The sequence below is a fragment of the Festucalex cinctus genome, chromosome 7 (assembly GCF_051991245.1).
Source record: "Festucalex cinctus isolate MCC-2025b chromosome 7, RoL_Fcin_1.0, whole genome shotgun sequence".
Lineage (NCBI taxonomy): Eukaryota > Metazoa > Chordata > Actinopteri > Syngnathiformes > Syngnathidae > Festucalex > Festucalex cinctus.
Genome location: NC_135417.1, coordinates 17,087,751 through 17,100,431, shown reverse-complemented (window position 1 = coordinate 17,100,431; position 12,681 = coordinate 17,087,751). Strand labels below are relative to the sequence as shown.

Sequence of the window (12,681 nt, the reverse complement as noted above, 5' to 3'; positions counted from 1 at the left end):
TCTGGTTAAGATATCTTATCAGCTTCCTGTGTAATACTATTTTTTTTTTTTTTTTTTTAATCGTAACGAGACTTTATAGACACCCTAGACATTTGATACATGTATTTTTTATTTCTTTTAAAGGCATAATTGTAAAGAAAGACCTCTATATCCCAATGTAGCATTTTTACTTAAAAAAAAAAAAAGAACTTGTTTTTTTATTATTATTTAGAATGTTTTAGTTTTCAAGTTTAAGGAAGTGTTCCTTTAGTTTTGCTCGATAGCTAGTTAACTCTAGTTAACTGTCAGCATTGCAAATCATGCAGTTAGGATGCTGACTGACTCCCACCACTCAACTGAACTCTATATTTATAGAGCACTTGAAAACAACCCCCACCGTTTTCTTAAGATGAACCCAGGAGCAACAGATACAATGAAAACAGCAGGGTCCCCAGAATTGAACCCTGTGGAACACCATATGTTCCGTTATACATGTGAATTCATATTGCACAAATCCACTCATCCAATTTCACTTTATTCAGTTTTTTTCCCCCCCATTTCAGTTGTTTCCACTGAATTATAACTAATCCTGTTGGTTTTATTTGTATGTGACATCTGACTCAGAAGAGGAATCACCGAATGAACATCTTAGGCTCCCACAGTCCATTGCATCACTCCTCACTCAACTCGGGTAAATGCAAAACTTGACACGACGATGCACATTTAATGTTTTTCCTTTTTATATTGGAGTGACTGAAGTCCATTTCACAAACGTCAATATTGTCTTCAGTCATCCATTTAGCCCAGCTGTGGTTCCATGGCAGAATAACCCGAGAAGAATCCCATCGCATCATCCACCAACAGGGTCAAGTGGATGGGTAATTTCATGAAAAACATTTCCACTTTCCATGCTCAAACTATCAAGCTGAAAGTATGTCTGTTGTTTGTTTTTTTTCCCCCCCAGCTTGTTTCTGCTCCGAGTCAGCCAGAGCAACCCCAAGGCTTTTGTGCTCACATTGTGCCATCACCAGAAAATCAAACATTTCCAGATACTACCGGTAGGCATTTGTGCATTTTCCAACATGTTGGAGAGCTCCATTGCGCCCTCAAGTGGCTCTCAGTGGATTAACAATTGTAAATGTTTGATACCAAAGCCAAATGGAAAGAGTAGAATGGCGTATTATGTCAATTAAAAAAATATTAAATTGTCAAATCTTTGTTCCTTAACAAATGTATAAAAAAATATACATTTAGCACATTTTATATTTATTCCTGTTTCTTAAAAAAATATTTGAGGGCTCACATTTTGTAAATATATTATAATTCCTTGTAATGGGACAACACTGAAGAAATGACATCAAGTAAATGCGAGTCAACATATGGCTATTAATATCTATACCTCTGGCAACAAAAGTGAGTAGACAACACAGTGAAAATGTCTAAATTGGCCCAATTAGCTGGTTAGCGCTCGTCTTCACTTCTAGGCCTCCTTAATGTAGAACAAAAAAAATAAATAAAGTCAGATCCGGAGACTTCTTTGTCACAAGGTGTCACATTGAACTTCAAGTGACCAGTGTGAATGTGTGACAGCAATAAAAGTAAATTTAGCATCATTCTCATCAGTCACATTTGAGACCTTGTAATACTAATGAGTCACATGACACCAAGAGGAAAAATAATTAATTGGGCCTAATGTGGACATTTTTTGTAGCGTTTTGAAACGCTATATATATATATATATATATATATATATATATATATATATATATATATATATATATATATATATATATATATATATATATATATATATATATTGACAGCTTTGTTTCAAAACGCTACAAAAAATTGCAGAGCTTCCAGGTTCATCAGCATGTACTAAGTTAAATTAAAAAAGCAAGTAGATAGTTCCCATAAATGTTCTACTATAAATAAAGTTTTCCAAAATTTTGACATAATTTCTTGATTTTTACATTTTTCTTTAATTTTTAAAAATAAAAAGTGTAGTAAGTTACCAGTGTCAACATCTTTTTTTTTTTTTTTTTTTTTTTTTTAATAAAGGGAAATTTAAATAGATTCATAAATGAAAAGTTCCCTGTATCTCACTGAGCAACAATGTCAATTTAGCTAATTTGGGTTTTTCGTCTGGGTTCATAAAAGGTTTCAAAAGATCTTCTCAGACAGTGAATAATTGTCTGAATATGTTCGAAATGTAAAGCAAAAACTGTCTGTGAACATCTAACAAATCCTGATGAAAATCCCAAATTCGCTACGTTGGCAAGCATTCACCACTCATTGCGATACATACCAACTTTATCGGCCTTCAGATCCCTAAATACAAGTTATAAACTTTGACCTCATCAGATCGTACCTAACAATAATGCGATCTGAACGTCCACAGTGTGAAGAGGACGGCCAAGTCTTCTTCAGCCTTGACGATGGTGCCACCAAATTCACCGACCTGATCCAGTTGGTGGAGTTCTATCAGCTCAACAGAGGAGTGCTGCCTTGTAAACTCAAACACCCGTGCACCGTTGTGGCCTTATGACACCGCCCGTCATCTGACACACGAACCCTGCCGTCGCAGACCACCCCCGTCCCCCTTTTCACTTGACCTGACTCTGCCCAAAGCAGAGCGAATGTTAATATTGGTTGATTCTTCTAAGAAGTTTGTGAATTGACTGGTGTTTTATTTTGTTTTATTGTTGTTGTTGATGCAAGTCCGCCAGATACTGCTGATTTATTGGATTCATTTTGGGGTGCGTTTGAATGTTACCCAATTGCACGCAGAGTCGAGAGGATGAACATGAACACTGCCATTTGCGTGGATGCTTTTGCAAAAACTGGTCGTCGTTAAGCTGGGGACTCGGTCACCCTCCAAGATTTGGAATCTCGCAGCTCAAGTGAAGGCTGTCGCCCTCTTGTGGACAATCAACAGGTGGACCACTCGACGCTCTTTGACAACCGGAGTCTGGTTGGGACTTCTTGGCTTGTTGTCAGACGATACAGTGTTGATTGTCAACTTTTGTTTTGCACTCATCCAACTGGGAGTTGCCTTTGAGGGTGCTGGACTTCTCCGCTGTTGGCATTACTCTTAACTGTGAGATGCTGTCACTGCCCTCTGCTGTCAGAGGCGTGTAAAGACAAGACTAAACAGCATAGCAGCAAGAACAGAGAGGTTTTTTTGTTTGTTTGTTTTTTGTATTATTATTATTTTTATATATAATTTTGAGGAGGTGGTCTGGACAATTGAGTCTGCAGAAGGTGGTTTATGAGCACTCTTGAAATGTTGATTTTTTTTTTTTTTTTTTTTTTTTTTAATTGGCCGACAATACAGAATATGTTTTTGTCCTTCCTCATTCAGTTTTCATTTTTCAACCCATCCTTTTGCAATAGTCTTAACAGTCTGAATGTTTGACTCTTTGCTGTTCGCAGTCGTGTCCTGTTGTTGGTAACTTCGACATTTTCAGAAGAAATAAAATTCAAATAATTATCAGCATTCCCACAATCAACGTGTATGCAAGCGTAGTAACATTGTGCCTCTTCAATGTTTAATAGAGCAGGCAAGTTGAAAATAACAATTAGATGGTTTTGTGGAAAACATCCTCCTAATCTTACTGAAACTCTTCAAGGTTCTATTAGGCGGCGCCTGTAAGCATTAATGTAACTTGAGATGACGCATTATTGTACATCCCATTTATTGTCAATCAGACTGACATCAACACAGCCTGCAAAATGACCAGTCCACATCTAACGTGTGGCTTTTTTTCTGCCACAATTTTGCAGGTTGACATTTGGGATGCTGTCTATAGCAAAGTTAAACAATCCTTGTGTTGTCCTAACTTGGATTCAGAACATATTGAAGAACTCATGTCTGCATACAGATAATTGATTTTTAGCCAGTATAGAAATATGATGACATCATTATTACTATTTTACCTCATTTTGGCAGGTCTGTATAAATGTAATGGACAAAAGATTAGGAACACATCTCAGTTCCAAAGAGCAGTTTGTAACGATGTGTGCCTAATAAGCATGCTGTGAAGGGAAATTTGGGACTGTAAAGATGTGAAAATTATTGTAAATCACCTTCCGCCTTTGCTCACAAAAGTTGCAAAAAGTGTGAGAGCTAATTCTATCAATTTGTATTTTGAGAAGCACTTGTGAGTCTCAGCAGAACATGGATCAGACTTGTACTGAGTTAGTGAAAAATATCAGGTGTCAAACCTCCATCGCTATTTTGTAGTTATTTGGCTCAATGTTACCAATTGGTAAAGGAAGATTACAAATCAGTGCCTTTACATAAGGTGGGGAATGGCTTAATTCAACAAAGTCCAAGTAGGATTTTTTATTATTTTTTTGTTATCATTATTCTGCTGGCATGTCTTTTTTTTTGGGGGGGGGGGGGGGGGGGGGGCAAACGTATCTGTCATAATCTCTGTTACAAACCATCCCATTGATCTCAATGCAGTCACCCTCAATTGCCACACAAGCAGTTTTTATGTTATTGTTTTATGTTGAGTGACTCTTTGTAAACGTTCCCGCTTCAAGTTGTGTTGACCTCTGTTTGCATTTGTTACAGGTGATGCGACGTTTAACATCCATTTTGATGTAGCTGCTGGTTGACCGAAAGTTTATTGAACAAATGATTTGCAGTATAGCCCCAGACTATGTTGACTCCCTGCGTGGTCACCGTTATCTAAAATGCAATGACGGATTTTTTTTTCTTTTTTTTTTTTTTTTTAGGATTTGTTCAGCAAATATATATGTATCTGGATGTGACTGATCTACTTGAAAATTTTCGACCCCCCTCTCAGCGCTGTTCTGTAGTTGGTTTTTTTCATTATCGTAAAAGGTTTGACCAGTGCGAGATAATATAATGACTATATGTAATGAGATAGCATCTATTGATATATAATTTTTGTTATGTATATTTTTTGGTTTGTTAGGATGGACTATTCAAAAGAAAACTACTTCAAGACATATGAAGTTTTAAAGCACACTGGTATCTAAAATGTTCATATTCATGTCATTCCAGTTAATGACAGGTGGAATGTTCATTCACAAAGCATCAAGAATTACGTTCTTTTAACCAATTAAATATATTCTTTTTTGGATCTAATGAATCACAAACTTTGTTTTATGTCAACATACCTTAATTTCTTTTTTATATATATATATATATTTTTTTTTTTAAACTGAAAGCTACTTTTGAGTACTGATTAATGTAAGGGGCTACCAATTTAATACACATTTCTGAAATATTCATGAGAAGACACTGAACATGTTAATGATTTCTCACCAGAATGAAACTAGAATGTAAAATTAGGAATTATTTCTATAAAACTAACTGATGTAGTCCTTGGGATTTACCTAATGGTTGCAATAACCCGTGTCCTAAAGAACTCCCATAATTTGCTGGTCCATTGCCTGTATCGTAGAACACGAGTTACACTTGTGTGTCCTATTTCCAGGAAATCATACTTTTATGCTGAAATTGAGATTCAGAAGCAGTTTAAAGCCAAATGTTTTTGATGTGAAATAGTTTTACGATACACACGGCTGAGCTGAGCGCTTTTCCCAGACCAACTTGAAAAACTGTTTCAACTGTATACGATGAGGACAGAAGATGAAAAACAACAAACACATGAACAACTAGAGCAAAGCATAGAGAACAGACAGAATATTCTCATAAATATAAAAGCCTCTTGGATGACAAGAAGACTATGCTAGCTCCCAAGTCTCACAAAGTGGTACCGCTACAAGCTAGCGTAGCACATTAGCACACATATTCAAATCATGCAGACCGAGATAAATTCGGGTCTGCCAGGAATCTGCCCCAACCATCTTCGCCAATCTTAAAACCTTGCCACAGTTTGGCTTTAGCCACAGGTGCTTCTAATATCCCATTGACCCGCCAGTTGTGTAGAAGCCCCTGTGACTAAAGACAAACTATGGCAAGGATTTTACTTTCTCGACCTGGATTTGACACCTCTGGTTGTTTCCTCATCATCAAATCCTGGCTACAAGTGAGGGGAAAACCAGTGGCGTTCCTAAGCAACTTGGCACCCTAGGCAGGATTTCTGGTGCTTTTGAGGATTTAAAAAAAAACAAAAAAAACGTATCTTCCTGTCATCCTTTTTGCTCACGAGCGCCCCTAATGGCAGGAGCGCCACTGGGGAAAACATTGTCTGTTTTTGTTTGTCATCATAGGGGCATTCTGAGCTGTGCTTTGCTGGCCCTTCTCCTTGGACCTGTTGGGGTTGGTTGAGCTGACCAGAGGCACAAAGTCCCACAAATACCATCAGTGAGACTCACAAATCTTTCCACCACCAGGGTAAGGTAAGAGCCAAGGAGAGGAAGGAAATTAAATTCTCAAAACATCGTCCTCAGGTCCTACTTTCTGACAGCATGTGCTGTGGCTATTTTCTAAAACACTGAATCACAAGAGTTTTTTTTTTGTAGTTTTATTTTATTAGACTCATCATTCCTCAAGGGAAATTCAATGCGAGATATAATGACCAAGAATAAACAATTTGAAAACCGAATATGCTCAAAGCACAGAAATAACGTGCAGCTAATTCTTGATGTGAGCCATTAAAGTGGCAATGAAACTTTGTCTCCTAACAATAACACAATTTATTGATCAACAGAAGCCCAGGAAATGTCTTACACGCGGCTCTTATGAATTTGCGACACTTCATGCAGGTATGCAATAAATAACTTGGTCCCTTCAATATAGTTGTACCTGGGAAGAAAGGGAAAATAAGCGTTGGTTAAAACTCATGATTTAATGAAATGTAAAGGTTTAATGAAGGCAATCATAATTAGCTGTGGGCATACTGATAACAGTTACAACTTTTTCTCACTCACTTTCTTCATACTGTATTTACCCAACGTCAGTATTGCTTGCACCTCTCATCATTAACAACCTTCAAGAAAATATAAAGAACTATCTCCTTGCTCGTCATGTCGATGTCAAAAATAATTCCGAATATGGCATGTGATCAATGTTGACATCAAACCTGCTTATTTTCTCATTCTGCGAGTGCAGCCCGTCGTCAAAGCCACCGATGGGCAACATGATGATACTTTTCCCCGTCACAGTTTGGAAGGTTTTGGCGATAGGGATGGTCCCACCCTCACGGATCAAATCAGGAAACGTATTGAAAACTGAAAAAAGATGTGTTAGATGTTATAGAATGTTTTTGGGTTTTTTTTTTTAAATGCAATACTCAATATACACCAATGTTAATTATGCATACTGCATTATACGGATAGTATTCTGATTCTTCATGACGACCTGAACTTAAAGGCATTCATTTCGATTGATCCCACTGTTTCTATGATTCTATATTCTCAAGTGATGTTTTGCATTAAAGAGGACCCCCCAACGATTCTTGGCAATAATATGTTATATCTAACCCCTAGTCTAAATATGGTATTCTGGTTTATATTCAATTAATGGAATATGAGTTAACCAGCAAAATCCAGCAGTTTTTAATCAATACCAGAAGGCAGCCATTTTGCCACTTGCTGTCGAGTGAAAATGACATCACAGTAGCTCAGTTATCAAGTAACAACCAATCACAGCTTAGCTTTAGAAAACAGGTGAGCTGTGATTGGTCAATGCCTGAGCCCTGATGTCATCTTCAGTTGACAGCAAGTGTCAAAATGGCCGCCCCCTGAGGTGGATAAATACTGCTGGATTTTGCCCCATTACTCATATTCCACAAATGTAAAATTAATTAGAATGTCATCTTTAGACTAGCGAGGTCACCTAGAACATATTATTGTCAAAAAATGTTTAAGGTTTGACTTTGTCTTTAAGTACTGAATAATAGAATACCTGTCTTGACAGCTAATTTGCCGGCCTCATAAAGAAGATCTTGAGTATCAGCTATCCAAGGCCTTGCTCCAATCACCATTGTGACTTTTAATTTGTTGGGACTCTTCCTCTTGGCAAACATTGATTGGAGGTAATCTGTGACCTTAAGTAAAGAATCAAGAAGGAAATTATGGAAGTTTTTCAATAAATCATTGTAAGATGTTAATTAGAGTGGCATTTATTTAGTATCTAACAAATCCGACTCACCTGTTTTTGGACCACTGTGGGTTCCATATTAGGAACTTGTCTAATAGAGAATTTACCAGTAACCTTAGCTGGGATGACGGTTTTGGTGCCAGGGTCAGAGAATGCTCCCTCAATGCCATGAATGGAGACAGTAGGATAGCGCCACCTATGAGCCAACAAGTCCACCTACAGAGAACAAAGTTCTTGGCAAAGTCATCTTGCTTGATGCAATTATATGCAAAAAAAATATTCAAATTTGTTACCACCTTGTTACTGTACATGAGCTGACTGACACCAATTTTGCTCTTGTAGTCGTCAAGGTCAAACTGGATATCTTGCATCATTTTCCATTCTTCATCATAGAGGGGAACTACAGCCTCATTGATCCCAGGAATCAAAATTGTACCACTAGGGCTTATTAGAGTGTCTGCAGAGTGGAAGATGTGAATTTTATGGTTTTGCCTTATAGACCACCACCATTTGCAATTAATCCATGTACGGTGTTCATATATATATATATATATATATATATATATATATATATATATATATATATATATATATATATATATATATATATATATATATATATATATATATATATATATATATATATATATATATATATATATATATATTGTAATTAATCACATGACGACAATAGTTAAGTCACAATTAATCACAAATTTTATATGTTCTAAATTAAATGTATCATGAAATATTTTTTCCTAAATTTTAGTCTTGTTAACATAAAAGTAGAAAAAAAAATGTTAAGCTAATAGAATCTCTTCTTTTAGTTATTAATGCAGTAATTTCCTAATAATTCATAAAATGTATTTAAAAATTAAAAAAGATGGACTATACTGTAAAAAACGAGAGTGATATTGATTTGTGTTGAGGTCATTTTTCTGCCACTAGATGACATAATTGCATTAGTAAGACATTGTTGACATCTCAGTGCATTTTTCTTTTCATATTAAGAACGATCTCATCTGTAATTATAATCTTTAACAAGAAGTGAAATTGTGCACATTTTTAAAATTGGAAAATAGAACTTGACCCAGTCTCTACAAATATAAGCATTATTATTAAATTTTGACGTGGACGTGTCTGCTGCGTAGCGACTGGAATACCCCAGTACAGGCTTTCTAAGTAAGGGGTGGTCATTAATCGCGTGTTAAAAAATAAATAGTGGTGTTAAAGCAACTTTAAATTCACTCAATATTAACTCACTAATTTTGGCACCCCCACTTACATTCTCATGTCCTGTGAGAAATAAGGTAAATGCTGCAACACACTCACCTAGAAGGCCAATGAGATCAGTCATGGGCTCTATTACAGTGCCTCCATAAACACCAGAATGTAAGTCCTGCTTAGGGCCTTCAACCTGCAAATGTAAAAGAGGTCAGAATTAGCCCTAGCTTTTTGTTGTTGTGTTGTGTTGTTTGGCTCATGGATCTACGTGCTCATGCAACCTCAGCAAAGAAATAGCAGTTGCCCCGCGTGCCGTATGTTAGAGCTGGTTTCCTGCTGAGCCAGCCGCAGTCAGAAATGATGATGTAATCCACGTCAGAGAAGAAAGTGTCTTTGTGTGACTGGATCATTGCATCCAGACCATTGGAGCCCGTTTCCTCCATGCCCTCAACGACAAATTTTACATTTACTGGTAATTCCTGGTGGGCAAAAAATACAAATAAATGTAAGATTAGAACTGATTCTGCATTTATGTTGATGAAGGAATTTTGGTATTGAAATTATGAACATTGTCACCACACCATATTCAGAGACTTGTAAGCCTCCACAGCATGAATCCAAGCTAAAACTGGAGCTTTGTTGTCGGATGCTCCTCTGCCATATAGATTGCCTGTAAATACAAAAAGACATAAATACGTGAATTTATTTGTATTGTGTTTGTCGAATGTGTTTTGCTGAAATGTTTAGTTTTGTGCACCATTTTTTCCACAGTGGGCATAACAGTACTGAGGCACCTTGACTTACAAGTTTAATTAATTCAACTTTCCACTTTTAATTTTGGTCTCTGTAGATGACATTTTGCAAAGAAGACATCAAAAGCTGTTACCATTGAGTTCAGTGAGGTTGAATGGATCGGTTTGCCAGCCATCCTCAAGTTTTGCTGGTTGGACATCTGTATGACCGTAGATACACACGGTGTGCTTGTTGGAGTCATTGCCAAACTGAGCAGTCACAACTTTTGGCAACATCACGATCTGTCCATCAGGCAGCTGCAAATACAGATATAACATTTAAGTGTGTAACACTTCAGGGTAGCACTGTCAGTTGCTGGTTGGCTTGTCAGTCGGTAGGTTCTGAGTTTGAATTATCTCAGCCTCTCGGCTCATTTCTTCTTCAAGGTGCTATAAAGTTTTCTGGACAACCTCGGGAGAGAATAATTATGGAGGTGTGCCTGAACAGCAACCCTCGTTGACATTGCTGTCATCTGATTGGTCAACATTAGGGATGTGAAGATATCCAAACATCACGATACGATATTATCACGATATGACGTTCACGATACGATAATTATCACGATATTGTGGGGGCGTTGACGATATTTAAAAAAGATCACAATATTGTAAAAAAGAGCTCACACTAAAAAAAGGGCAATATTGTGCTTTTGTACATAACAGCGATGCATAGAAACTACCTACAATCTCTAATAACAATATTGAGGCACTTGCTAATGCAAGAACACATTGATTGCTTCACATGCAAATTAGGCTCCCCTTTATCTGACAATTAGCATAGATTTTAAACATTGAAGGCCAAAACATCCCTAATGAAAATTAAATAGCACTAATAAACTAGCCACTAGAGGGTGCTAGAACTGCACAAATGGAAATCAACCTGACTTTTTTTTTTTAACAAATGTGTTCCTTTTAAATATTGTGAACATGACGACAACGATATTGTGGCAGTTTTGATATCACAATATCACGATTTTGCCCTTTTCCTGACATCCCTATTCAACATATGTAGGCGTTACCTAAGCAATGGGCATGCCCATTTCTTGGTTTCATGTCAGCAGTAAATCGCCTCCAAGTGATAAACACACATTACATACAGTGCACATACAGTACATTGTGTTTTACAACAACACTTAACCATATTTACATTTTACATGTACCAATGGATGAAACAGTGACACTCGAGTCTAGCCTATATGAAGTTTTATTGTTTTCAGTCTAGCCTACTTGAGTGGGTTCCTTCAGGGCACTGTCCGTTTGTTTTTACATATTTAACTAACCTCTTGATTACCAATGTCAATTAAATGGACGTTTCCTCCCATTTGCCGGAGCTTCTTTGCTGTCAAATCCATCATGTGATGTAAATCTGATCTCTTCGGGATGTTGCTGGAGTCACTTTCAACGGCTACCCATTCCCGTAGAGCCTAAAAATAAATAAAATCTCACATAAACAAAGACTACAAATCCAAACTTTCGCAATAAGACAGACACATTAACCTAATGATATATCATTTCTTAAGTTTTACATTTTTAAACATCCATTTGTGCCTTTATGCTATGTATGTTATGTAAAACACATAATTCTTTTGTTCAATACGGTTCAAGTCCAGTCCTGTCGACATCAGTACACACATGGAGCAATCGTGTCATTCAATGATATTGTAGACAACACAAGTAATATTTTTTATATATACTGTTACTTTTCACTGAGAGCTAAAAGAGTGACTGTAAACTAAATGACAAAAACATTTAAAAAGACACTGTACCTCAATGTACTCTTCTTGATGACTGTCCACATAGTTTGCCAGTTCAGTGTACTGGAAACCATGAACACTCGAGGACAGCAGTAAGATCAAGAGTAACCCTGGACGATTCATCTGATGGGATAATTGTGGTAGCATATTTTAAGAACACGTTTATTTTGATAATTTAGCTAATTAACTAACTTCAATAATAAGTTCATTTAGAGTCACACAGAAACAAGTTTATGCAGTACTCACCTTTGGGTATTTCTTCATGCCAAACTGAACTTGAGGATGCTTCCTAGCTTCTGTTCGGATAGCTTTGCTTTTTTGGGGGGACATTTATATAGCTTACAACCCCACCACACCCCCACCCTACCCAGCCCCACTCCACACTCACCTCATATAAAACTCAAGTGAAACATTTCCTGACAGTGCCAAGAAAGCTGACTAATTATTTTTTTGAGCCGACGAGCACAAGAGCAGAGGTTTACTCGATTGATCCCGCTACAAGAATTCACACCAGGGTTCAGCCGGAACAAAAACAACATGATGGATTAGCACATTCCTGTTGTCTAACTTCCAAGCAGCTCACAGTGGTCTATATTTATTACTGGTATTAGAAGCTGAAACTATTCAAGGCAAATCGCTTCTCCTTCCCTGTTGCTGAAGTCAGAAATGTAAAAAGTCACACGAAAACGTTGTTTGACAGCAGTACTTGGAACATGTTTATGCTTTAATAGGATGAAACATGAAATGTGCGAATATCTGCAGTCATTTCATCCCTGTTTTTGTTCCAAGCGGCAAACATGGAGGCTCTTTGTATATCGCAGTCGGTTAATTTGGACACCTTTATGGGGATCTGTCTTGGAAGCATTGTCTTACAGGTTCCACTGCATCC

General features: G+C 37.0%; 2 protein-coding genes across 7 annotated transcripts in view; one reads left to right on the top strand and one right to left on the bottom strand.

Annotated features, from left to right (window-relative positions):
* Window positions 1-3,487, top strand: part of LOC144022464 (growth factor receptor-bound protein 10-like) — a 73,803-nt gene extending 70,316 nt beyond the window's left edge. For 5 of the 6 annotated variants that reach the window (XM_077527287.1, XM_077527284.1, XM_077527286.1 and 2 more), the window contains 4 exons: window positions 604-670; window positions 770-857; window positions 944-1,037; window positions 2,381-3,487. In XM_077527287.1, coding sequence (XP_077383413.1) covers window positions 604-670; window positions 770-857; window positions 944-1,037; window positions 2,381-2,527 — 396 coding nt within the window. In that variant the 3' untranslated portion in view covers window positions 2,528-3,487. The remainder of the gene's footprint in view (window positions 1-603; window positions 671-769; window positions 858-943; window positions 1,038-2,380) is intronic. The other variant, XM_077527288.1, reaches the window with a different exon arrangement.
* Window positions 3,488-6,436: 2,949 nt separating this feature from the next.
* Window positions 6,437-12,142, bottom strand: cndp1 (carnosine dipeptidase 1). The gene is made up of 12 exons (XM_077526921.1): window positions 12,039-12,142; window positions 11,805-11,915; window positions 11,319-11,462; window positions 10,134-10,296; window positions 9,829-9,917; window positions 9,529-9,726; window positions 9,356-9,440; window positions 8,320-8,480; window positions 8,075-8,239; window positions 7,829-7,970; window positions 7,005-7,152; window positions 6,437-6,727 (listed from the first exon to the last, which is right to left on the bottom strand). Exons 1-12 carry the CDS (start codon window positions 12,120-12,122, stop codon window positions 6,649-6,651), a joined length of 1,569 nt encoding a protein of 522 aa, XP_077383047.1. The 5' UTR covers window positions 12,123-12,142; the 3' UTR covers window positions 6,437-6,648.
* Window positions 12,143-12,681: the final 539 nt, after the last annotated feature.